This window comes from Tachypleus tridentatus, chromosome 9, assembly GCF_004210375.1.
Source record: "Tachypleus tridentatus isolate NWPU-2018 chromosome 9, ASM421037v1, whole genome shotgun sequence".
Lineage (NCBI taxonomy): Eukaryota > Metazoa > Arthropoda > Merostomata > Xiphosura > Limulidae > Tachypleus > Tachypleus tridentatus.
Window position 1 is genome coordinate 144,011,106 of NC_134833.1, and position 25,960 is coordinate 144,037,065.

The 25,960-nt window shown below is 32.8% G+C and overlaps 1 protein-coding gene across 1 annotated transcript; it reads left to right on the plus strand.

The window, feature by feature from the left end:
- The first annotated feature begins 2,639 nt into the window (after positions 1 to 2,639).
- On the plus strand, positions 2,640 to 25,826 carry LOC143226579 (saccharopine dehydrogenase-like oxidoreductase). The gene is made up of 12 exons (XM_076457733.1): positions 2,640 to 2,905; positions 4,970 to 5,076; positions 10,501 to 10,581; positions 13,241 to 13,370; positions 15,617 to 15,666; positions 16,800 to 16,942; positions 17,203 to 17,320; positions 18,437 to 18,556; positions 18,968 to 19,024; positions 19,324 to 19,447; positions 19,707 to 19,788; positions 24,916 to 25,826. Exons 1-12 carry the CDS (start codon positions 2,719 to 2,721, stop codon positions 25,010 to 25,012), a joined length of 1,296 nt encoding a protein of 431 aa, XP_076313848.1. The 5' UTR covers positions 2,640 to 2,718; the 3' UTR covers positions 25,013 to 25,826.
- Positions 25,827 to 25,960: the final 134 nt, after the last annotated feature.

A 25,960-nucleotide genomic window follows, 5' to 3' on the forward strand; every position in this document is an offset into this window, starting at 1 on the left:
TGTTGAATTAAATATTATGTTATACTTATTTATATTACGAGTTATTTGTACTTACAATTTATAATGTACATCAATCATTTGTCAAAAATGAATAAAACTGATAAAAAATGAATGCGATATTTCTTTTTTGTTTATTATGATAATATTACTATTACAAAAATGAAGTTATGACATATATTGCGAAAAACGTTTTGGAGATTCTGAAAAAAAAGCTTTGCAAAGTCATATAATAAAGTTTAATATTTTACTGGACACGCAACATGGTTTTATTAAGAGAAAATCTTGTATTTCAGATCTTTTGACACTCTTTGAAAATGTTACTATTTATGTAGACGAAAAAGAGAGTGGACATTTAGTGTATCTGAATTTTTAAAAAGCATTTGACAACGTGCGACATAAAAGTGTGTAAAAATTTTATCGCTATGAACTTGGGGGTTAAGTTATAAAACTGGATAGAAGAGTGGCTGGAAGGAAGAAAGCAGAGGGCTGTTCCAAATGGAATTCAGTCAAATTGGATTAATATCACAAGTTGGGTACTTGTAATGGTTGGCCAGTTTCTAAAGCCATCCAACCAGTGTGCTATTTTTAATGGTAGAACAAATAAGATTTTAGGTCGTATTTACAGAAAAATTGAATACTAGTCTAAAGACGTTATTAGTTCATTCTATAAATCACCGGCTAGACTACATTTGGAATATTATGCTTTATCTTGGGATCCTTACTTTAGGAAAGATATTAAATTGTTGGAAAGGGTTCAGAAGGCTTACTAGAATAGTGCCTGGAATGGAGGGACTGGTTTACGAGAGAAGTTGAAATCTCTCAAACTGTTTTCTCTTACAAAAAGAAGCAATAGGTAGGATCTGATTAAGATGTTTTAGGTTGTAAAGGGAATTTATAATGTTGATGAATCATTGTTTTTCATTCGTAACACTGAGGATAGTAGGACTAGGAGACATAAATATAAATTTTGGCAAGGTAAGAGTCATCTTCAGCTAAGACAGTTATATTTTTTGATATAATTGTTGTTCTTTAAAATGGGTTGCCTTAGGATGTTGTAGAGGCAGTAAATTTAAGCAAATTAGAAAAATTGATAAAGAAACAAAGAATAAGGGCTGGATTTATTATTTTTCTTTTTAAATGTATTTATTTAATAATTTTAGTTTACTTTAGAGTGAAATAGCCGAGATAGGTCATTTGGTCTCATGTTGTCTCAAAACGTTGTGTTATGAAGTGCAAAGCTACACAGAGAGCTATTTGTGCTTTGCTCACCACGGGTATCGCATCCCAACTTATAGTGGTATAAGTCCGCAAACATATTCCACTAGGGGGCACGTATAATGAGAATGGCGCAAAATCTAAAAAATATTGTCAGATATTTCAGTTTAAAGATCTCACGAAGTTTCGAGAAACTTCAAAAGACAACCTGGGACGTCTAGAAACGGTTGTGTCTCTTCACCTCGTTCTAGGTTAAGGATTAAGCTATACGAGAATGATGACGTTGACACCAGGTCTTTCAATGTTACATGTGCGTCTGTCTAAAGTAATTTTCAGTCTTTTCGTATAAAAAAAATATTTGTAGAATTCATTTTCCGATTCAAAATGTGTTCGAATTATGTTTTATCAGAGCTTATATTGCTATATAAAGTACAGATACGCATATCATTTCATTATTAGCTTAACTATGATTAATAGAGCAGTTTAACAGAATATAAAAATGAAACCATAGTTCCACTGAAGAGATTTGTTTATATGGGTCACAACATAATTTGATTCAAAGTCCAGATTACAAAAAAGTAAAACTCTCAACACACCCAACATAGTGTCTAGTATCCCCCCCCAAAACAACAACATCAACTAACAAACCAACAAAAAAAAAATACAAAAGCGCTTCAGTCCAACGTTACGTTGTACAGACTACATAACAGAAAACATAGAAAGTTGATTTTTTATCAAATGTATTATGGGAACGTAAAAATGATGTTGCATTATAAAGGAAATTCTGGTGCTACTGAAAAGTGACACAAGTTATATAGTGATAAAGCTACAACAGAAGTTCTCATACTATCTCGAATAGCTACTATCGATAATTTATTGCAGTCCACCTAGCTTAGACAGGCCAAACGATTGATTCGTAATCTGAAGGTCGCGGGTTCAAAGCCCCATTGCACCGAACATCCTCACCCCTTTAGCCATTACGGTAAATTCCACTATTCGTTGGTAGAAAAGTAGCCCAAGTGTTAGCGGTGGATGGTGATGTCTAGTTGCCTTCTCTTTAGTCCTACACTACTAAATTATGGACGGCTAGTACAAACAGCCCTCATGTAGCTTTGCGCAAAATTGAAAATTCACAATGAAATTAACAATACCTTAGACGAAGCCATTGTAAAAAATAGGGTACTTAGTGAATACATCTGATATTTGGTATTGCTTTTGATGAAAGTTTATTCCTTTGTAGAAGTACATAATTATTGAAAAGTAAGCCAAAGCTCTACTTATTCTAAATCTTGTTTTACTATATGTGCGAGGCATTATTTGTAGCTTATTTTTGCCTTTATTCATTCTAACCTTCGGATAAATCCATATACTAGGGAAATTTTGGATTGGTCCACTAAATTATTTACCGCATGATGGCGTAGTAATCTTTGATTTGTCATGACTTTTAACAACCCGTGAAAGCGGTTGGCATATGACAGTGACTGGACGGTTGTTGGTGGAGAAATGGCAACTAAAGAAGATAGAGAGTTCGACTTTGTAGTGTTTGGAGCCACTGGTGTCACAGGGCAATATGTTGTTGAGGAAGTTGCAAGAATTTACAAAGAAGAGAACTTAAAATGGGCAGTGGCAGGACGAAATGTTGATAAGTTGAGAAATGTCCTCGTTGAGGTGGCGAAGAATATTGGCGAAGGTACTTGGAAGTTGTGTAGGCTTAAATATTACCTAGCTCTACTACTACGACAAGTATTACTACGTTAAGATATGCGTGGGGTAATGTTGTTCTGTAGGGCCGGGTAAGGACGTACATAGCAGGAATGATGTAATAAGTTGGGTGTTGTCATGGAAGAGGAAACTAAGTAGTTTTAATAATTATTAAGACCTAGCGCCATTTATATTATTATGTTATATTTACATTTCGCAATGAAACTTCGAATGAAGTTATTGTTAACATATTTGAATGTTTCGAATTTTATTAAGTTTTCATATATCTTAATTTGTAAGTTGTAGAACATTTAATTTGTAATGATTTAAGAGTTTATTAAGTGTCTTAAGATTACTATTGTTAATTATAGAATTAACACTTATATGACACTGTCAGTATTCATTGAAAGGAATAGAAACCGTTGGCTACTTAAACTTTATAATTTTAACTAGTTCATTAAATGCTTAAATTAAGATAAAGTCTAATACGTCATTTAGTTCAATACTGTTGTAGAGTTGTAATTTGTACAATCTATGACACTCAACTCTTTATAATTAACCCTGAACAAAGGTAATTTAGAATGACCACTATGCTTGATAGTGGTGTGTGTGTGTTCTTTATTCACCAGAGTAGCACTATATTTATATAGAATTTGTAGCATTAATGTTATTTTATTCTTTGAGATTATTTAGTAGAGAAATTATTTATAATAACAAATATAAATTGAGTTTTTTATTTTGTTCTCCACTTGTCACTGAGTTGCATTAAATTCAGAAATTCCATTGAATGTAGATTTTCAAATATTCAAAATCATTCAGTTATAAGCAATATTTTTAATGGCTATTTACTTGAAGGATCTAGTCATTACTTCATATTCTTTAAATTTCATGTAGGAGTAAGGATAATAAATACTCATTGGTGAATTATTCAGTGTATTAACCTGGTACCAAAGTAACTGTTCTTAAGGGTAGTCTAAAATAACAAAATATTAAACAACTTATTACATGGAGAAGATCAAGCATAAGCAGAAATAGCAGTCATCTCTATAGTTTCTAGGCTTATGCCATACCATTGGAATTCCAAAAGCCAGACATTTTTCTCACCTTCAGTACATTGCCTTAACTGTTTTGATGTAAGTGGTGCAAACATTCTGTGGAGGGCATGATTTGCTTTTGTTTTTAAGTTTTATTCCAAAATGTGTACCTTCTGACAAATTCTGGTGTTTTTGCTTTGTTTCTTTACAAAAAAATTTACTACAATTATAACATTATGTTGCTGCCATAGTAACAACATTGAAAAAAGAATAAATATTGAAGTGCATGTACAAAGAAATACTATCAAGAAATGACATGATGTGTGCCCTGTTAACAGTTCATATACTAGCAGTGTTTCTCCAGGATTACAGAATCTTCAATAAGACTTGTTACGATTGGTCTAGAAACCTCTATAGCCAGAGATGTGAACTTTTTAAACATAATAAAATCTGACCTAATTCCAATAAAAAAAAATTATTCACTTGCATAAACAAACAACTTTGTGAAAAAATCTATACATGATGGAGAGAAATGGATACAATTTTTTGATTTGAGTGTACAGGAATTAGAACCTGTAAAAATTTCCAGATAATATAACTTTAGCAGGTCTGTTATTACTTCATTTTTTTTTTTTTCAGACAACTGAAAACATCTTAAACATCCTTACAACATTAAGCTAGAAATTAACATAGTAACTTAGATTCACTGAACTTTGGAAAATGTTTTTGATATTTGAAGTAATTTAAGAATATTAAACAAAAGTTATTAGTGTAGGCCTACTATGCACAATAAATTTTTAACAGTAAATTGCAATACTCTAAAGTATGGTTGTAGATAAAAACCAAAGGTTTCTGCATTTTAATTTTATGAAATTAAGTGCTGATGGTATGTTATGATCTGACTTATCTCTTAAATTTAAATAAATCTTTCATTATTAAACTTAACAAATTTTATTAATCACTCTTATAAATGGCTGTAGAAATTACAAAATATCTTAAATGTGTAAATTGTTTTTTAGAAGGATCCTTGGATGGAGTGAGTGTAATTCAAGCAGATGTGAATGATGAAGATTCTCTGTATGAAATGTGCAAACAAAGTCGACTCATTCTTAACACTGTAGGACCAGTAAGTATTTGTTTGTCTTAACACTGTAGGACCAGTAAGTATTTGTTTGTCTTAACACTGTAGGACCAGTAAGTATTTGTTTGTCTTAACACTGTAGGACCAGTAAGTATTTGTCTGTCTTAACACTGTAGGACCAGTAAGTATTTGTTTGTCTTAACACTGTAGGACCAGTAAGTATTTGTTTGTCTTAACACTGTAGGACCAGTAAGTATTTGTTTGTCTTAACACTGTAGGACCAGTAAGTATTTGTTTGTCTTAACACTGTAGGACCAGTAAGTATTTGTTTGTCTTAACACTGTAGGACCAGTAAGTATTTGTTTGTCTTAACACTGTAGGACCAGTAAGTATTTGTTTGTCTTAACACTGTAGGACCAGTAAGTATTTGTCTGTCTTAACACTGTGTGTATTTGAAACTGTAATTTGTCTGTCTTAACACTGTAGGACCAGTAAGTTTTATGCTATACATAATTGAAAGATTTGATCTTATTCATAGCTGTCTTAAGATTTGTCTGTCTTAACACTGTAGGAGACCAGTAAGTATTTGTTCAGTGATGTATTTGTCTGTCTTAACACTGTAGGACCAGTAAGTATTTGTCAACACTGTAGGACCAGTAAGTATTTGTCTGTCTTAACACTGTAGGACCAGTAAGTATTTGTCTGTCTTAACACTGTAGGACCAGTAAGTATTTGTTTGTCTTAACACTGTAGGACCAGTAAGTATTTGTTTGTGTGTGAAAAATAAGTTTTATGCTATACATAATTGAAAGATTTGATCTTATTCATAGCAAGATTTGGAGACCCGTGTTCAGTGATGTTCCTACAAGGAAGGGGGGGGGGGCTCTGAAGCTTTAGTTGAAGACAATCCTAGACATTCTGGAGATAATTTTGCCTTGTTTTCCTGTGCCTTTGTTTATTTTGTTGGTTTCTCAGTCTTCCTGTGTGATAGTGATAAGCTTTCAAACTTAGTGTAGAAATCTGAGGTTAAGTTCATTATAGTGGACAAAGCCATAACAAAAACTTGTGTAGCAATGTTTCAAACAGGAATTAGAACAGTCTGTAAAATAAAGGTGGTTGTAATGCCTGGGAGTGAATATTTAGTTCTCTACTCACAAGATATTGTGGTTCATGCAGGGGTTAACTGCTCAGTTGTATGATGAGGTAGTTTTGCCTCATTCACATGGTTATCAAGACTGACTTTAGCCTACCACCAGATGGAAGCATTTTTCAACTCCCAAATAATACATCTGCTCCTTAAATAGAGGCTCTAAAGTGGAGTTTGTAGATAACTTGCATATATCACTGTCTGCTAGTGGGAAAGTGGTAAGATTTTGGATTTGTAAATCTTGCATCTAATGTGTTATTTTCCTGCCACTAAATCTTTGGTTCAGGATCATAATCTTCACTGAAGTGAAGCTTTTGCTATGTGCATTGTTTTGATTGGACGTTTTGTTCAGCCCTGTTGATGTTGGCATCTTGACTTTCATTGACCAATAAGGTGGGTCATTGTTCTGCATCTATTCAAGGTTCCAATCCTGACATTATCTCCTTGGTACACTGGTAACCAAAATAGATTCTGTACTCATCCAAGGGATCCACTAGTTGGTTGGAATGCTGTGAGCAGTTCTGCTGATTGTCTATCTTCTGTGTCTGAGGGGTTTGGCTTTTAGAATTTCTGGATGTGGTCATCTTAACTACATATTTGTGAACACTATTGGTCCTTGAGTCAAGATTAATCATTCAGTTCACTTCCACTATTCACCCAACCTGATATATTTGTCTTATACTGCTCTTTGGATTTGGGAACCAAGTTTTATCTCATTATGGTTGGTCTGGGAGGGGGTATGTATATATCTATGTATAATAGCTGTTTTAGTTATTCCAGGTTTTTATTTCTGTGTTTGGCCTAAGAGGACAGGACTAGTGCAGTTAAGGGTTTTTATCTTCAGACTAGCATTATAAATTCTGCTAAATTGTATAAGCTTTTATTACTTCCATTTCTTAACCCTCTATACATGTCATTCAATAGAAGATTGGTTACTTCTGGCACTATCTCAAACTGTTAGAATGTTGCACCTGGATTCTTCTTTCAGAAACAACAAACACAGGTTTCATTTTCAGAGTTAAGACACTTGTTCTTGCTCTAACTCAGTGATGTCAGTTTGGGTGTTTTTTATTTTTCTTTTATTTCTGTCAGGCTTAGCAGATTCCCATCTGGTTCCACACTATGGAACAAGAAGCCTGATGTTATCTCTTGCTACACGTATCGTTTTTTTTTTTTTTTGGAATGGCAGCATCACTTGAATCTATTTATGCCTTTTGTGAAGAGAGCACAAGAGACCTTTTTAATGGTCTTTATGTGACCAGTGGATCATAACTGTCAATTAACTGGATTTCCCAATTTCCTTGTTAAGGATCATTCTTCAATCTTGAAGGGTTAACTTCAGACACTACTAAGACCTGGGTTCATCTGCTCTCAGCTTGTCCAGAGATTCTTCTTATGAATCCCTTGCTTCAGGGACAGATTGCATATCCCATCAGTTGGGAATTTCATGGTCTATGCACAGATAACTATCTACACAACATTTTAGTCATTTTTATTTTATGAAAAGTGCTGTCTCAGGGACTTGGGTTATTAGTGTTACTCTAAATCTGTCGTAGTTTCTTCCATTTTCCGTCAAGGGGGCACTTTATGCTCATTTTCAAACCTTGGCTCTTTTTTGGGACCACTCCCATCATGTTGCTGTACTAACGTGCCCTATTCCACAAGTGATGTCTTTTTAGTAACAGATCAGTTGTTTCAATCCAAATAGGTCCTCCCAACAGAATAGTTTAGATTGCAAGGTTTTATGGTGGAATGGCTCTCATTTTCAAACACTTTGATGGGTTAGCCACTCTTTGGGAATACTTAACTACTGGTAGTTTGGTCTACAATGCTTAACCATTGAGCTTTGGCAACGGATGTATTCTGTGTGTTAAGGCGTTCAACTTGTAATATGAGGGTTGTGGGTTTGAATCCCAATTTTTGTACTTAACTATTACATTTACTGGTGAGTTATAACTATGGTTATGCTACAGAAAGTTTTCTACAACTTGTGTTACTGTAGTTCTTCTTTTAATGTTGTAGACTAAATGTAAACATTGATTTTAGGCTATCTGTTTTTTATTTTTGTTTTTACCTTAATTTCATTTTATGAATTTTACTTAACTTTTTTACTGCATTTTTGGTTCAAATAGCTTAGCTGCTTTGTGCCATGAAACCAAATCAACCAACCAATCAAATCCCCATTGCATCCAACATTCCCACCTTTTCAGCAGTGGGGGTGTTATGTGACAGTGAATCCTACTATTCATTGGTAAGAGTAACCCAAGAGCTGATGGTGGGTGGTTATGACTAGCTTCCTCACCTCTAGTCTTACACTGCTAAATTAGGGATGGCTAGCACATAGCTCTTGTGTAGCTTTGCACAAAATTAAAAAAATAACAACCAAGCATTCTGCCAGGACTTGAGTAAAGCTCTAGGACTTCCTTCCAATTCATGTTATCCAAGCTATGATTTAATGTAGTGGCATTTATGACCTGACATGGAATATATGGCTATACAGAAGGTCAAGGCTTAATGTAGAAGTTATGCAGTTCTTCACATGGCTTGGGGTTTAATTTCTATGCTTTCCATGTATCCGTACATAAATGTTTGCCAATGAAAATGGCACATGTATTCTCATTGTGTATTGAGAGTAAGTTGAGTCCATTTCAACCACAAGTGCCAACCATAATTTGTGTTTTGACCTGGCTTTCTAGCAAGGAATTTTACATCTTCCAAAACTTCCATGTATAAGGTGTACTTATTGACTACTATTTGATATTAAAAATGTTTGTTTTGTGACATAGATAGAAAGTAAGAAAAATTGATTGTTAGCTAATTGTTTGCATGTTGTTTTGATCTTTAGTGCATTATTTAATTAAATACTATTTATTTAAAGCACTACACCATTAATGTAAAAGTAGGGTAACTTTCAACAGGAAAACTTAACTTTCCTTTTCATGTTATTTTTTATTATAAAAGTGACTAAAAATGTAAGAATAGGGATCTTTTTAGGTTAAGGTTAGATTAGGTAAAATAAATTTCTTGAGGCACACATGAAAACAGCTTGGAGAAGCTTTGTGGATAAGGTAATTCAATAGCAGTTTATAACTTGGGACAGGATACATTATTTATAATTGTTTTATTGCCCTTTGAACAAAGTTTAAAGCTAATTGGGATAAACAAATCTAGTTTTGTTACAATGCAACATCATTCTATAAATAGTAGTAATGTACATTTACCACAATTTTATTATTGTGGTTACAAAGTTTGTCAAATTGACCAACTCTATGTAGTTAAAGTATAGAAAACAGATGAAATACTAAGGTTTAGTGAAAGCAAAATTGAAATGTATTTAGGTCTTGCATATCTTAAATTTGAGATAAAGAAAAATGTTTCTAACCATAACATAAAAATCAATTTTCACAAACTATTCAAGAGCAAGTGCATAGACGGGTAAAGAAAGAAATCCCAGTAGAGTAAGAGTGGAGGATAATTGATTCATTCCTATCTATATTAAAATATTCAAATTATAATCTTGGTACATCACTCTGAACTCTTTTCTAATTAAAGATCACCTGTATATCATTCCAATTAATCTGTATTGGTACAATTAAAATTCTAAAAGCCCAACTACTTGAGGTACTACCAGTATTAAGGGTCTGTAGTTTGAACTACATTAACTGTTTTCTGTAATTCACTTGACTGCATCTTTCCATAATTATTACTCTAATTTGTTAGATAATATTTAAAAACAAATTAAGATGTTTAATAAAATTTTAAATACTGTTCACACCCCTTTCCTTTGTCAAAGTAAGAATTGTCTTAAACATTTTATTGACTTTATAAAACTTGTCTACAGATTTACAAATAACTGGCTTTAAAAACTGACTTGTGTTGTGCATAGTGTTTAATGGTGTTATTCTGCAAGTATGTGTGCTGTTTAGAGCTAACTCTTTTATAGTGGTGGTCGTAATAAATCATAGTAAACACCTCCTTTAAACTTAATACTTACAATTTAGTGAATAGTCCTTGCATATAATGGAAATTTCTCTAGTTACAATAATCTGTAAAGTACAAAATGTGACAGTTTTTAAACTGTCTTAAGTTTTACCACTGAGGTTTTCTGCACAAGTATTTTGGCAAGGTATAAAATCTTATGATATAAGGAAATGGCTGCAATTGCAAGAGAAATGTGTAGTAAATGCTTGAATTAAGTCATCTTTAAACACTGTTCTTGTATTGGTAGATGCTAATTATTTTAAAATGTCATTTTATGGTGATTTTATATTTTTATTTTACTATTGTATGTAGGTCTTTGAAATATATTTTTCTGTATATAGTATCGCTTCTATGGAGAACAAGTGGTAAAAGCATGTGTGGCAAATGGAACGCATCATCTAGATGTCAGTGGAGAACCACAGGTTTGTTGATTTAGGATATTGTTAGATATTGCTATATTGTCAAGATTGTAGTGTATATTCTTGCAGTAATAATACGGTGCTTTACTTTGGAAATTAATAGTTGGAAAGGCTCCTGTTTGGATTTGTGATGAAGTAACTTTTACAAACTATGAATACGGTAAGCTTGATTCAGTTGTACATTTTTCGATGCATATCCACACAGTGCTTATTTGTTTTTCAAAACTTGTTTTTTTCCCACATGGGTGAAAAACAAAGCTGTGATTTTTGTGGAATTTGCTGTGCAGTTGTTTCTGAGTAAAAGTTACTCCTAAATATAGGTTTCATACATAGGCTTAAATATTAAGTTTTTATGATTTTATGACCATAACTAAATTGATTTAATCAGTGTTGAACATAAACAATTTTATTTGGACAACCAAGCACGTGGATACTTAAGATGTATATTCACTGAAAAAGACAAACCGACCTGATGTGTGGTATTTCACAGGTTGCATGTTAATCATTACATGTTAAGTAAAAAGAAGTGTGGGATTTTTGCATTTACTCTGAACTTTATACTGCATTGTACACTTATAGTTCTTCAGACAATTCTGTTGAATCAAATTGTTACTCTGGTTTTAGTTTCATATCTAATCCTTTAACAAATGTTGTACATTTCCTTCTTGCTGAATATTTCTCCAATAAGTCCTATGGGTTATATGGTGATATCTTTGTCCAAACACTCTCTATTAAATTATACCACTCCATATTATCTTAAACACTTAAGTTTATTATTAAATTACTGTAAATGAAGACTTACCACACTTTGAATACAAACTACCAAAATTCAATAGAACATTTAGATATATAGATTTTAAGATTATATATTCCTTATCTTAATAGTATATAAACATTACTGAATTTCTACACTTTCAATATGTAGTACAAGAATGCATTTTTTAATAATATCCACAATTATATATTTCTAATACATTATTATAAACATAATCCCAGTTTTCCAAGCACTTGCCATCAAATTTTAGTAAGCTAATACTAGGAAAGCATGCCTCATCATAGTATAGCATCTAGATATTGATACCCCAACATAATGCACATCTTGGTACTGAAGTTTAACAGTTCGTTAAAGTTTGATAGCCTTATCTGTAATTTATGTATTATTGACGTCTTAAGTATCTTGCATGTTAGTGCTTTTTCTCTATCAGATTTGATCAACTAGCAAGAGAACTAAAATAATAGTTAATATCTGTTTTGTTACTAATATATTGCTTTGCATGTAATATTTTTGATGAATGAATGACATGTAGTACCTAATACTAGTCTTTACTGAATAGTTTAATTTTCAGCAAAACATACTTTGAATTCTGATTCTTCTACAAAAGATGTTTACTGGGTGATATTTTTATATGGTTGTATTGCAGCTTCACAGTATGAGCGTATCGCTATGACCACACGTTTAGTTGATACTATCCTAAAACTCATTTTGTAAACTTTTTTAACAATGCAATATTTCAGGTATATATGCATAACAATGTACAATTGTCAGTCTGGCCCCAATACAGAATACTGAAGTATATAAACTTCCAAAGAAAGTGTAGCTATTTGTTTAAAAATAACAAAAAAAAAAAAAAACACCCTCATCAATTGTCATATGACCTTATGTATATGAATATCAGCAAGTTAAGCTTATTGAGTGAGAAACATAACCATAAGTTCTACTACATTTAGTATTTAAATATTTCAAATTATGATAAACCATTATTAGAAAACAATACTTTGAAAAATTGACTCTGCAAAGGATATAGTTCTTAATAAAGTGGAATGGGTACTTATGAAAATTTTAAATCTGTGTACTGGAAGAACAAAAATTAGTTTGGGAAGCAACACAAATTAATCACTAAGGCTTATTAGAAAAAATACATGATAGACTAACATAATCTTTTAAATTTTTATCCAGTCATTAAAAACAAGTGGACTTTCTACCTGATTATAATTGTAAGTTATTTCCTGACAAAGATGTTTGCTGGACAGTTTATTAAACTTAATTATGAGAATAATAGGTAAAAATGTTGATGGGAAAACAGTCTGGTTGTGTTCTCTATTTCTTAAAAAATATAACCTTTATAGTCAGGGTTAATACAGGGTGACTGAGGTTGTTGCAGAAATACTTTTCCATAGCCTTCATGAAGTCTGTATTGTAATCACAACCTATTGATACATAATTTATCAGTGTTTTATATTCTGTATGTTAAACTATAATTTTGTCTATGGAACATTAATTTTGATAAATTGATTAGTCATAAGATTATTAGACTTCATTGTAGTTGTGAATTCTGGTTGACTAAATTAAATGGTGATAGTTGGAAACATGGTTTTAGTAACAATAATTCATTTAATTGCACAACAGTAATTAACTCAGCTGGTCACCTAGCTGTAGCTCTGAGTTTAAGTTAAGTCCACCTTGGCTAAATGTTTTTTCATTGATAAAGTGTGTTTTAAGTTTCATTATTAAAGATTGTCCAAATAGATGAGTGAATTGTGGGAATAGATCTGGAAGTGAACAAAATATCAGTGGAATTATGGGAAGGATGGAAGGTAATCACTAAATGTTTACTAATGTGTGTAAAATTAATGTTTGGTTATATGTGAATATTTTGTTTAGTACTTAGAACAAATGCAGTTGAAGTATTTTGAAGAAGCCAAGGAAGCTGGTGTCTATGTCATTGGAGCATGTGGTTTGGATAGCATCCCAGCTGAAATGGGAATTTCCTTTCTCAAGCAAAAATTTGATGGTGAGGTTGAAGCAAGTTTTGTTTACTTTGGAATTAATCTTGTTCAAGTTTATCTTCTGTAATCTGATATAACAAAATTTTATTGTGAATAGTTTTCCAGAAAACTACTAGTTGTACTTCTTAATGATAGTTGAAGCTATGTAATGTGACTGGTAATCATAGTATAAATACTGTATTATAGTTGGAAGATTTGGTACTAGTGTATGGGATTATTTCTGAGTGAGGTATATCTGCCTGAGTAGTAATATCATTTAATCTTGTGTTTTTGAAGTAAATAATTTTATTTATGAAAATTTACCTGAGCTGGAGACAAGTTGTTTGTGTTTTAACTTAAATATAAGACAGATTCCACAACGTTTCATTGCACAAAATTTGTTTTTGTACATGTTTTTTCAAATTTAGCCAAATTCATAGGTATTACAAACCTAGTTTTTAAAATTCTCAGTTCTGAGCTATCCAAAATATGTAATGAGTTAATGTGGTTTGAAGCTGCAGTTCCTAGCTTGTCATGGTATGAAACATTATTTAACATAACTCTTAAATACTATAGTTTTTAATTTTTTTCAGTTAAAATGCTAAGAATTTTAACACTCCTACAAAAAGAGGGGCCTAATAGGTCCCAGAGCAACTTGAAAGGTTATTAATATTTGGCTAATAATCTTGTATTTAAATGAAATTGCCATATAAATCCATTAATGAATGGATTAACAAGATTCCCACTGTCCCTATCTACTATCTAGCGAAACCACAGCCAGGGGAACGGGCTTGGAGAAATCGGGACTAGAAACGTCTTTTCGTAGGAGTGTTAAGAAATTTATTTTCCAAACTTTGATAAACCATTGAATGATGATAGTAGATAATATAAATGGATTTGAACTATCTGAATTTTAAAGTAATAAAATAAGCACTAGTTTGAATGTTGTCATAATGGCCTTGGATGACATGCCTGCAATGGTTTTACTGTCTTTAATTTGTATATTACATAAGTGAATCATTGGAATTGGAGCAACATTTTGTTGCTTAAAATGTTGACAACCACAGAAAAGTTGATCTATGCCAGTTTTTTCTTCCTGATTTGTAAGAGATCCTTGCATGATAGAGGTGGAAGGAGCATAGCTGAATTATGTAAAATCTGTTATTAAAACGCTTAATAAGCTTAAATTTACAGGTATGTCATTAAACTATCCAATTCTTAATTGGATCAGTCAACAATGGTACTGTTAAGTTCTAAACAATCAAAAGTAATGATAAAAAAAGTATTTGGATATTTTATTAAAGACTTGTTAAACTTGACTCTAAATATCTTGTTTGATTCTGATAAATGTTGGTACACAGGATCACATGCAAAAGGTGAAATGAATTTAATAAAAAAAAACACTAGAATGAAGAACTTAATAGTTACACTTGTTTTGGGCCTGTTAGTTAGTACAAGTTTCTTTCCCATGGGGAAAGAAGTTGACAATTTCCTCTAACGACAGCAAATTTTCTGGTTTACTAACTATGCAACAAGCCATAACAAATTAGATAGTTATGTTATCAGTGTACATTTTTGGTGCATTATTTAATTAAATAAAAAATTTAGTCCATTAATACAATTAGTATGAAAAAGGTAGTTAAGTGTCATTGATAATTGACAGCAAGAAAACAGAATGGGGTAAGTACTTCTTGTTTGTTAACTTAGTATATAAGCAAGTAAAATGTAGATTTCTCTAGGTTAGTTAAGATTAGATTAGGTAAAATAATGCTTCATGAAGTGTGTATTTTGATAGTATAATGAGCTCTGTTCTCTAAGTGATTGTCACTTTATAATGGCACAAATGGTTACAGTTCAAAGGGCAATAAAACACAACACTTAGCTATGCAGTACCTTTTTAAGCTTGTAAAGTATATACCTCAGGACAAATGTAGTTTCAGGTTCTAATTTGAAGTCTTTCTAGAAAGGAAAATTTAAGAGATTGAGGGTGAAATTGATCAAAGATGTATGGAGTTAGGGTGAAGAAAATAACAAAATAGTTTGTAGTGAAAACTCATTTGAAGTATATCTAGGAAGTTTTGTAGTACACAGATTATCTAAACTACACACTAGTTTAGAAAATACTTGAACTCTATACATACATGCACAGTTTGCTAGTCATTGATTTTCTTTTATGGTTTTTGAAGTAATTGTTTCTAGGGTTTAAATCAGTTTTAATATTTAGCACTAAAACGTTCTTGAATCAATCTTGTTAAATCGTGTTTGTTTGAAGGTGATGTCAATTCAGTGGAAACTTACATGAGTTTGAAGAATGGACCAAAGGTAAAAATTACCAGTTTTATGATACAGTAACTAATACAAATATTTGTTTAGAATTTTTAAAAACTAACTACCTATTAAGTAGTTACACATGTATTTTACAGGTCTCAATGATTTTATTTGGATGTTACCAATAATTTCATTTAAAATATCATAATTAAATCTACCCATAGAAACTTGTTTGTATACGTTTTAACATAAATTTTATGTACATTTCCGTAAAACATTAACAGAAAATGGTTTTATTTTTTAATAAGGTTATTTTTTTTACTGATAAGATTAATTTACTTTAACTTCCCATATAACTTTGTAAAACAATGTGGATAAGAAATAAGCTTACATTTGATTTTAACACCTGGTATGTAAGCTCAGTCACTGTTTATACTGAGCTTAGAATAAGCATCAGTTATTGTTCCAACAACTGACTAAAGCTTCTTTCATCAATATTTATGAAAATAACACTAACACAACTGTTTATTATGAAACAAACTATTACTATAAATATGATTATGGTGATACGTTACTGGGTAGTACACTTTACTATTCTATTAGTTTTGGAAAATATACAAATTAATGATTTCTTATGTGACTCCACTCCCTTTTGAAGGTAACAATATTATTGTGCATCTTTTTTTTTTTATTTATTTAAGTGTGGTAATAAAATGACATCTCCAGTTCAAATTGAGTTAACGCATCTTTTGAATAAGTTCTCATCTCATCTGGACTTAATTGTTAAACTTAAATCAACACCTTGAAAACCATATTTAGAAAATTAATTGTTCCATCACTGCATCATTTTACTTTACATTTATAACTTACAGCCAACATGACATGTAGAAATTAGTCTTGGGTGACCTATATGTTAATTGTACCAAATGTTTTGTCTAATCCAACAAACTAAAACCTTTCTAGCACTAATCATTTTTTAGATCTATATCAACACCTGCCACATGAGCCACTCCAGCATCTTAAGTCTGATTCTTTGTAAATAGTCCAAAATAATTTGTATTTAGCTTTAAATTTTAAGGCTGTTCCAAAATTAACATTTTTAATTGTAGACTTGAAACATATTGCTTAACTTGTTCCTTTTGCATTATATAAATGCATATGTTCATGTTTTTTGTTTTTTTTCCTAGGGATCTAAAGTCAACTTTGGAACTTGGCAGTCAGCTATTTATGGCTTGGCTCATGCTTCAGAGCTTAAAGGTTTGAGGAAACAACTTAATGAGACTCTTTTCCAGGAACCACTACCAAAAAGTAATTTTCCTCTGAAACGCCGGTGAGTTAAACATATACTCAAGATTAAATCTCTTGTATTTCTAAGTTTCCCTTCTGTTTGTGTATATGTAAGTGTATCATTACAAATCATGGTACAAAATGTAGGCAGTTTTGTAAGACCTCTTGATCAGTGTTGGTAGAAACACTTGCTAGAATAACATTTTATCTTAATATGGAAATTCTCTTTATAATTAACTTTTTGCTTGAAGGACACTTGTATTTAATCTCACTTGATAACTGATTTGTTTGATTTCATTTCAGAGGCATTCTTTTTAAGAGTGATGTTGCCAATGGTTGGTGTATTCCATTTTTGGGAAGTGATCGTTCTGTGGTGCTACGTAGTCAGATGTTTGGCTACAATCATCTGAAAGAAAGACCAGTAAGCTGAACTTTTTCTTTGTTGTGTATTTATTTGTATCTTCTACATTCATGTGATGTAAGTTATGTCTTGTATTTTGTTAGCTGCTGGATAAATACTTGCCAAAGAACTTTTGAACTTCAGTGACATTTTGACTTTAAGTCCTGCACTTACAACTATATGGAATCTGTTTTTGTATGATGACTCAACATACTGTGCAAAAGTTCCATTTTTGTATACCACTTCAAAAAGAGAACATGTTGCTTATGTAACTAGTGCATGTCTTATACCTAGGAAGAAGTGCAACTTTACTTGGTGGGTTAACTTTTTTCTTACAAAAGTAGCTTTCTGCCCAACACAGTTCTTCCTGTACCCATTATTGTGAAACATTCACAGAACTCTACTCTAGTTTGCATTATTTTCTAGAATGTGCAAATTCTGTGGATGGGGAAACCTCGAACATGCTTCTTTGGTTGATGTCTGTCCTTCATTGAGATTGGCTGAAAGGTCTGCATCAATTACAATGTAATATCCTCTTATGAATTTATTTACAGAACAGATTGCTTAAATTTTGAAATCAAAGCATGGATTAGACAATTTGGATAAGAGAAATCTTATGCCCAGGATTCCTTAAATTTTAAGATTTTCTAACTAAGGGGAGGATCCACATGCAACAGGATTTACTTCTTGTACTTTTGTCCCACAGTAGGGCAACTTGTATACACCACACATTTATGGACTTCCATTGCTGGTATGTAGGATAAAGCAGATAAGCCATTGTAACCTCACTAAAAAAATGGATGCTAATAACATCCCCACCACCATTTATTTTTACAAGGAAATTCAAATAGTCATGACTTGGTAAAGGCAAGACTTGGAAATATCATTGCAGGATGTTTGCTTTGTTGTGTATTTCAATTTTTATGAACTTTGATATCTGAAGAAATAAAATTCTACCAATAGTACTTGCCAGATTTACAAAGGAAGCAAATATTAATTTATAAACATATTTTTAAAGTAGTTTTTTATTTTTAGGTATCAAAACTGGTCAATATGAAATAAGGTAGTAAGTGTTTAGATTAATTTGTTTTTCTTAAAACAGGTTATGATCAGCATATGAATTAATGTTTGATTCAGGTTCAAGTACAGACGTATTTCTGTTTGCCCTCCCTGCTTGCATGTCTGGTGACCATGTTTATGGCTACAATCTTTTTTCTACTGGCCTCCACCAAATTTGGAAGGTATTTGTTGGAAAAGGTAAGACACACTTACTGACCAACAGTCAGTAAATTAAAATTGTTTAAATGTCTAGTACATGCCACATGTGTGGTAATATAATGCTACTATTTACAAGTAGTGCATGTAGGAATAGTGTACAAATTGCAGCCAAGATCAACATTTTAAGTTTTGCAGATTTTGTTTTTAGTCTACAGGAAACTTGTTCTGAATAGTTGTCACTAGTTGTGTGTATAAATTAGTTACTGACTTTCCTAAGACTAGTGTATGTCACTCTAAAATTGATCAGGTTATGTACTAAAATTCAGTTGAACTGTTTTCTACCTATTTATCTAATTGAAAAGCTTTCTCTCCTGAATTAACCTTTTGTATTTTTATGGTGTAAATTTCATAGCATGATTAAAGTTTTAATTCTTTCCTCTTCTTGTTTAGTATCCAGGTTTCTTTTCACTGGGTACATTTTCTCGTGACGGACCAACAAGAGAACAGGTGACTTAATTCTTCAATTTATTAAACTTAGAAAAATATTACTTACTAGTATTAGAAATTTTAATTTATTAAAAGACAATAGGTAATTTTTGTTAATGCCAGCTGTTAAGTGTTGACTTGTCTCTTTTGTATTTTAACAACAAACTTGAATACAATAAGTGCTTTTGTAATTCAGGGAAATGGTGTTACTCCTGTACTTACCTTACATAACAGAAGATATAAAGCCACTTCTCCTTAAATATAATTGCATATGTAAAATGTGTGTAGGTGTTTGCTTTTTAAAATATATGATTTTGTAGGTCAAGGGTAATTCTTTCACCTACACCATTTATGGTGAAGGATGGACAGCAAAGCTGACTGATCCCACAGACCAGCATAAGGACAAGCCAGATAAAAACCTAACCATTGTTATCAAGGGGCCAGGTGAGGAATTATGCATGTACAAGAGTACTAAAATATTTAGTTCAGCTACTTACTATCTTTACAAGCAGTATAAACATCCAGTGTTAGTCAAATACTAAATATTTGACTTTGTTTTTATTGAAGTTTTTAAAATGATTAGGAAAATTACTATCCACATTTTGATAAATTGTTGTACAAATCATCCATACACGCATGCACACACAACTTTTTTACAAGATTGGAAGTATTGTTTTGGAAACTATTTTCTTTGGTTTTTTAGATGCTGCTTATTTGGCTGCTTCAATTTTCTTGGTGCAGTGTGGTCTGACAGTTCTGAAAGATGAGGACAAAATGCCTGGAAAGTAAGTGTTGCATTTATTTAATTAAAATAACTGACCAACCACATACACTCATACTGACATTCACCTGGAGAACTAGTATTTCTATTGCTCAAGTGTACAGTGGTACTTCCACATTTATACAAATGCAAAACTATGATGCTTTTTACATTAAAAACAATCACTTCAATAACATATTTAGATTAATTCTTTCCCTTTTTTGAGCTCTAACATCATATTGCATCTCGGTATAAATTCCTTTGTTCTTAGAAATCACTAGTTAGGCTTAACTTAAATATGCTTCATTAACATGTAACCTACAACTTAGCCTTAATCCTTTATGGGAGGTTTACTACACATGATTTAGAGTAGGTGACTGACATGATATGAAGCAAGTATTTTGTGTGCAACATTTTAAATGACCTGCTGCAATATAGATTTTGGGATGTTTGGACAGTAAGCAGACATGCATAAACTGCAAACAATGTTAAAAAATCTTGGAAAATGTATCAAAATAGCTTGAATGGACACGCATACATACAAGTGTATGTTTCCACTCCATGCTACTTTAAATACAATAACTTATTTATACTATCCTCCTTAATCTTGCATATCTGAAAAAGATCTTTAAATAATGGGTTACAGCAGATGCTCCATGTGTAAGAATTCAATCCTGTTGGTATCTATCTTTTTCTAAAATGTTTCAGTACTGAAGTAAATGCAATAAATACATTGTATTAAAAATGCACATGTATCCCTTACTCTTCTGGGCAGAAGTGTAAGTTCATAATTAATTAATGTAAGGTCCTCTTGGGGCATGAGGTTGCTTCCATTATACATAATTACGACAATACCCCTAAACTTAAGGTGTATCTCCTTATGGAACCAATAAACGTCCACAACAAATTTGAAGATGCTCCATTTGCAGGGGTGGCAAAGTAGTACTTGCACATGCAGTGATACATCTATGTATATTATGAAATCTGTAAACTTCATTGTCTGTATGATTATTTAAAACAATTAAAACAAATTCAGTTTTAACTAAACTTGTAATAAATCATAAGTTGACTTCCTAAAACTTGCCCTTTGAGGTGAATTTGTGTACGTAGTGATGGAACCTGCCAGAAATGGTTGTTCTTTTAGTTCACCTTCTCTAGAATTTAAACATACCCATGTGTTTGCTATGTGTGGATATAGGGGAAGAGGATCCTTGTGCTTGAGGTATCCAACTACAGCACACCAATTTGGCCTTAAATTTCTTTATACAGGTGGCCCCTAAGGTCAATTGGCTGGTCCACTTGGGCTAAAGTCAACTGAGTACAAGTGTTGGACATTCTCAACAGGTGTTGTGGACATTGTATCTGCTGGTGTTTGGGTATAGTGTTCACAAAACCTGGCATTGCTGTAATGTCCAACTATGAAAACAATTAAATTTGAAAAAAGCTAAATGCAACAGATTATTGGAAAATGACCATGCATGAAAAACTCTAGTCAATATCAGTCAATTTGTATCTATATTTCTAATTATTCAACAATTATCTGAGCAATCCTCAGGGCAGATGTCCTTTTTCCTTCAAAAGGATTTAGAAGGGCTTGCTGGATTCCTTAAGTTAGTGACAGTGTTCTAGAAACACTTTGGTGGAAACCTCTTCACCACAATATGCTAAACTCCTCCTTTAATCTAAAACTACTAGGGATATGCCCTTTAAGGTTATTTCCCCTGCATCTTTGAATTTTTCTAGAGTTGCAATTGAATGGGACTGAAAGAACATTCCCAAGTTAGATCCTTTCTGGTTTTTCCAGCTAAGATCTTACTGCAGTGTGTCAAATCTCCACTTACAAGGACAGAATTATGGTGGCTACTGATGTTCTGATATTGATGCTTACATCCCCACATCCTTCTGCTACTGTCAAAGCAAGTTATCTGACCTGTAAGGTACAACCATACATTTCCAACACTTGGTTGTTTCTAGTGTCAGCAGTTTGGTCACTTAGATATTGTGACATGGTTCTTTAACATGTGCTCTTTTGTGGTGGCAAAGATCATGGTACCTCCTGAATGCAAACTGGAACTATACTTTAACTATAATGGTCCACACCTCTTACCCTAAATGGGTGGAGGAAGAAGAGATGCAATGCTTCAAGACTATCTCCTACCCCAGAGGCTTCATCTTGGACATATGCTGCTGCACTCTATTTCACTGCCCCAGGGGGAATGCAGATTTCTCTCCATGCTTTCAGTAGAATCATTTAAATCATAAGAGGGCAAAAGATTCTTCAGATGTTTTGTAAGAGTTGACAAATCTGTGTACTTCCATTTGTTCCTGCCTGGTTCCACTTCCTTTTGGTTTTAGATTCAGGTGTTTCCTTGCTTCTATCTTTTTCAGCTCTGAGAAGTAAAACAACAATTTGTTCTTACCCTCAGTCACTGGAATTTTTGTCTGCAGAGATCTTTATCTGTCAGGGAGATAAACCAGTCAGGGCAGGATCAATGTAGGTTGATGGACCACAACCTGTTCTCTTGATTCCTTATTTTTGTGTATTTAGTCAGTTTTTACTATTATACTTTTGATCTGCTATCATTCATTTTTGGTACAGATAGCCTAGTTGCTTTGTGCCATTAATTGCCAAACCAACCAACCATTCACTTTTCTTGAAGGGTTGACCATAACCCATGGTGCAGTGATCATTTTCCTCTCATTTTGGGAGAATGGTGGTAGTTGATACTACCTGACCTACATGCTTAGATGGAAGTTGGACCAGGCCAACTGGTCCTCTTTCACTGTTCTCTCAAAATGTGATCTTGACATTGTAAGTCATCAACAGATTGCTGCATAGCAGCAGTAACTGACTGTATTGTCTAGGTAGCTGCTTGGTGTATTCCTAAAACTTCAACACATTTGCCACAATATCCTCCTCTTTGGTGGAATTCTACCTGCTATATAAGGTGAGGAAAGCTTCAAAACAGGCTTTGAATACTTTTTGTAGATATCCCATACTTTTTATACCACGTTGCACTTCAGTGGGCCTGTGCACATGCTTGGCAGGTCAGACATCAAAGCCAGAAGGAATCTTAGATTAAATGCACTTCTAGCATCTCTTCTACCACTAGTTCCAAAGTCACATGGAACAAGATTTTGAAGGGTTATTGGACAATAACTTCTGCTCCCTTTTGATCTTGCTTTCTGATGGCCAGAAAGTTGCTGATGTCCAGAGTTGCCAATACTCTTGGCAAAAGGTTTTCTTGTACATCTAGCACATCTACTTCATCCCCTACCTGTTTAGCCATCAAGAAATGAGCATAGCAATCACCTTTCCTTTTGGATTGTTTGTCTGACTATAATTTCCCCTTTTATGCAGGTAGAACGTGAGCTTTCTTTTCATTTGTCTAGCAGTACATTAGTCTGATCTAATAATATTCATTATGATATGCTGCTCCAATTTTCTCCTGCTATTCTTCTGGTTCTTCTTAATTAGATCTGCCAGTACTTTCTTCCTGATGCTTGGCACCATGCTATTGTACTGTTTTCCCAAACCTGGGATGGATCCTGATATATCTTCAACCTACCATCCAATTGTTTTGAGATGTCTCTGCAAGATCTTAGCAGATGGTTAATGCTTATTTTCTTTGGTTCCTTTGAGTGCAACATCCTTTAACCTGCTTGTTGTGGGTTCTGATGACAGTGCTTCTAACATGGACTACTGAAATCAACTTGAAATGCCAATCAGGGATACCATTCTCAAGTGATAACATTTTGTTTTGTATTTTTGGCCTTAAGAATGCTTATAATACAACATGGAGGTATGACATCTTGCAAGATCTCCACTCATATGGGTTGTGTAGCTGTTTACCCACTTTCATCAAATTCTTTAAAGAACTGATTTTAAGTCTGTGGGTTCAACACTTTCCTATGCTTTCCCACAAGAACTTGGAATTCCTCATGGCTGTCTTGAGTGTTAAACTTTTCATTACAAAGATTAATGCCATTAGTGGCAAACTCCCTTCTACAGTTGCAAATGGTCTTCATGTTGATTCCTTCCAAATTTCATGTCAGTCATTGAGCATGAGGTTACTGAAGTGGACCACAGCAAATTGTTTTACTTTTTCTGGCTTCAAAACTGTTTGCACTCACTTCAGTTGCCAATAAGATATTCATCCAGATCCTGAGCTCCTTCTTGCAGAAGTGGTGCTTCGTGTCAAAGTTCTTGGCTTATCTTGGACTGTAAACCTACCTTTACTTCACACATCAAGCAGTTGTGTTAATTTCTTTTGCCTTGAATCACATAGAATCTATGCAGTACACAGTGTACTATTTATACTGACTTGCTTTGCTCTTTGACCCTGGAATTGCTTCACGTTAGTTCTCACCCTGTTCTTGTCAATATTTAAAACTGACTGGCCCATTTCTCTCTCCTCTACTTCTATCCAGTTTTTCTGGATATTGGGTCATTTTGGTATTTGCAAGAATGAGCTTACTGATGTTGCATCTGTCTGTCTGCTCTGGTACTATTACAGCTGTGCCTGTCCCATACATGGGCTACAGTTCTATATTCAAGGCTTGGTTGCACTACAGTTGGAAGTTGACTTGGAATGAGCAATGTGAAAGGAAGCCTTTCCAGATCAAACTTTCTATTGCTCTTTAGCAGTTTTGCTTCCATAAGGATTGGAAGGAGGAAGTTGTTCTAGTTAGGCTATGCATTGGTGAGCTTTTAACTCATTGCTTCTGGTACTGGTGCACCAATGTGTGGTCTGATACTCAAGATACTAGCCCACATTTTACTGTAATCCTATTATGATCAAGAGCACCAGTATCCTGGACATTGGGCAGTAGCACTGTCTACTTCAGTTTTTTAAATTAAGGACCATTGGTCTTTTTAACTAAATATTTTAATTTGAAAATTGAACATTTTGTTTTAGTTTGATTCCTTTTTAGTCTATCTGTACCAAACCAGTAAAATAACTTAATTTACATACTGTATTCTATTTTTTGTTCTTAAGGAAACTTATTTTTCATTTGAGTGTTCAAGGAAGCAGTATGCCAGAAACTGAATCAGCATGTTTTTATTCTACACTTATGCTGAAGAGCTTACAAGTTGGTAAATAATTAATGCAAAGTGTTTATTTCATGAACTTTTTCTTGTTTTCTATAGAGGTGGCGTTCTCACCCCTGCTGCAGCATTTGCCAAGACTCCCCTCGTTGGACGTCTTCAAAGCCGTGGTGTTGATTTTACCATTAAAGATTCTTAAACATCTTGTTTTTCAAAATTTTGAAGCAGTAGTTATGTTTTTGCTGAAACAAGTGCTTCATGCTTAATATCTTGCACAGTGTTTTGGGCTTGAACAAATTCCATCTATTTTTCTATAGCATTTAACCATTTTCTAATGGAGTTGTATTTATGTCTTAAGCATGTGTATATTGTGATGAAGCAAAATAAGGGAAAAACAAAATTCAGTTTTATTGAAGTTAAGAAGTAAAACTAACTGCATCTGGTGAGATATAATGTTTAAGAGTTTCTCTTAATTAAAGATGTGATTTATATGGTACTTAAAGTAAACTTTTAAACTACTTTGGTTTGGAATTAACAATGAAAGAACACTTTTCTAATTTTATTGATATGTTTTGTTTCAAGTAATTTAACCTTTATTTTTTGTGTGAAGTTAAGAGTTGTTTAAATTACTATTAAAACTACTGCTCTTCACTTATTGCACATTGAATTACTTGAAGTTTAAAAATCGTGAGCTGTTAACCAGATGAGGTTTAAGGGAAAAAATTTTAAAGTACTTGATAGAGTAGAAGAGTTTACAGTGAAGTTAATTTTCCATGTTATTTTGAGTAGTACTAAAGCCTTATAGTAGATATGTTTTGTGTATTAAATATTCTGATGTTAAGTAATACTTTACAGTAATAGCTCAGGGTTATCTGTGGTATAAGTAAACACTTTGTGCAGTGTCTTGTATGAGGTTAAACTACTTCCAGAGAAAACTGTATTGCACTAAAATATATAGCAGCTCTTGCTTTTAGGGTCCAGTATATGAGACAAATAAATAATACTAAAATCAACACTTTCATTTGTATGTTAATAAATGAAACTGTTACTACAATCAGCATAATATCAACTGTATTGTGGATTATATGGTTTTTAAATTTACATTATTTTTATTTACAAGTTAAACCACCAGCATACATAAAGGTCT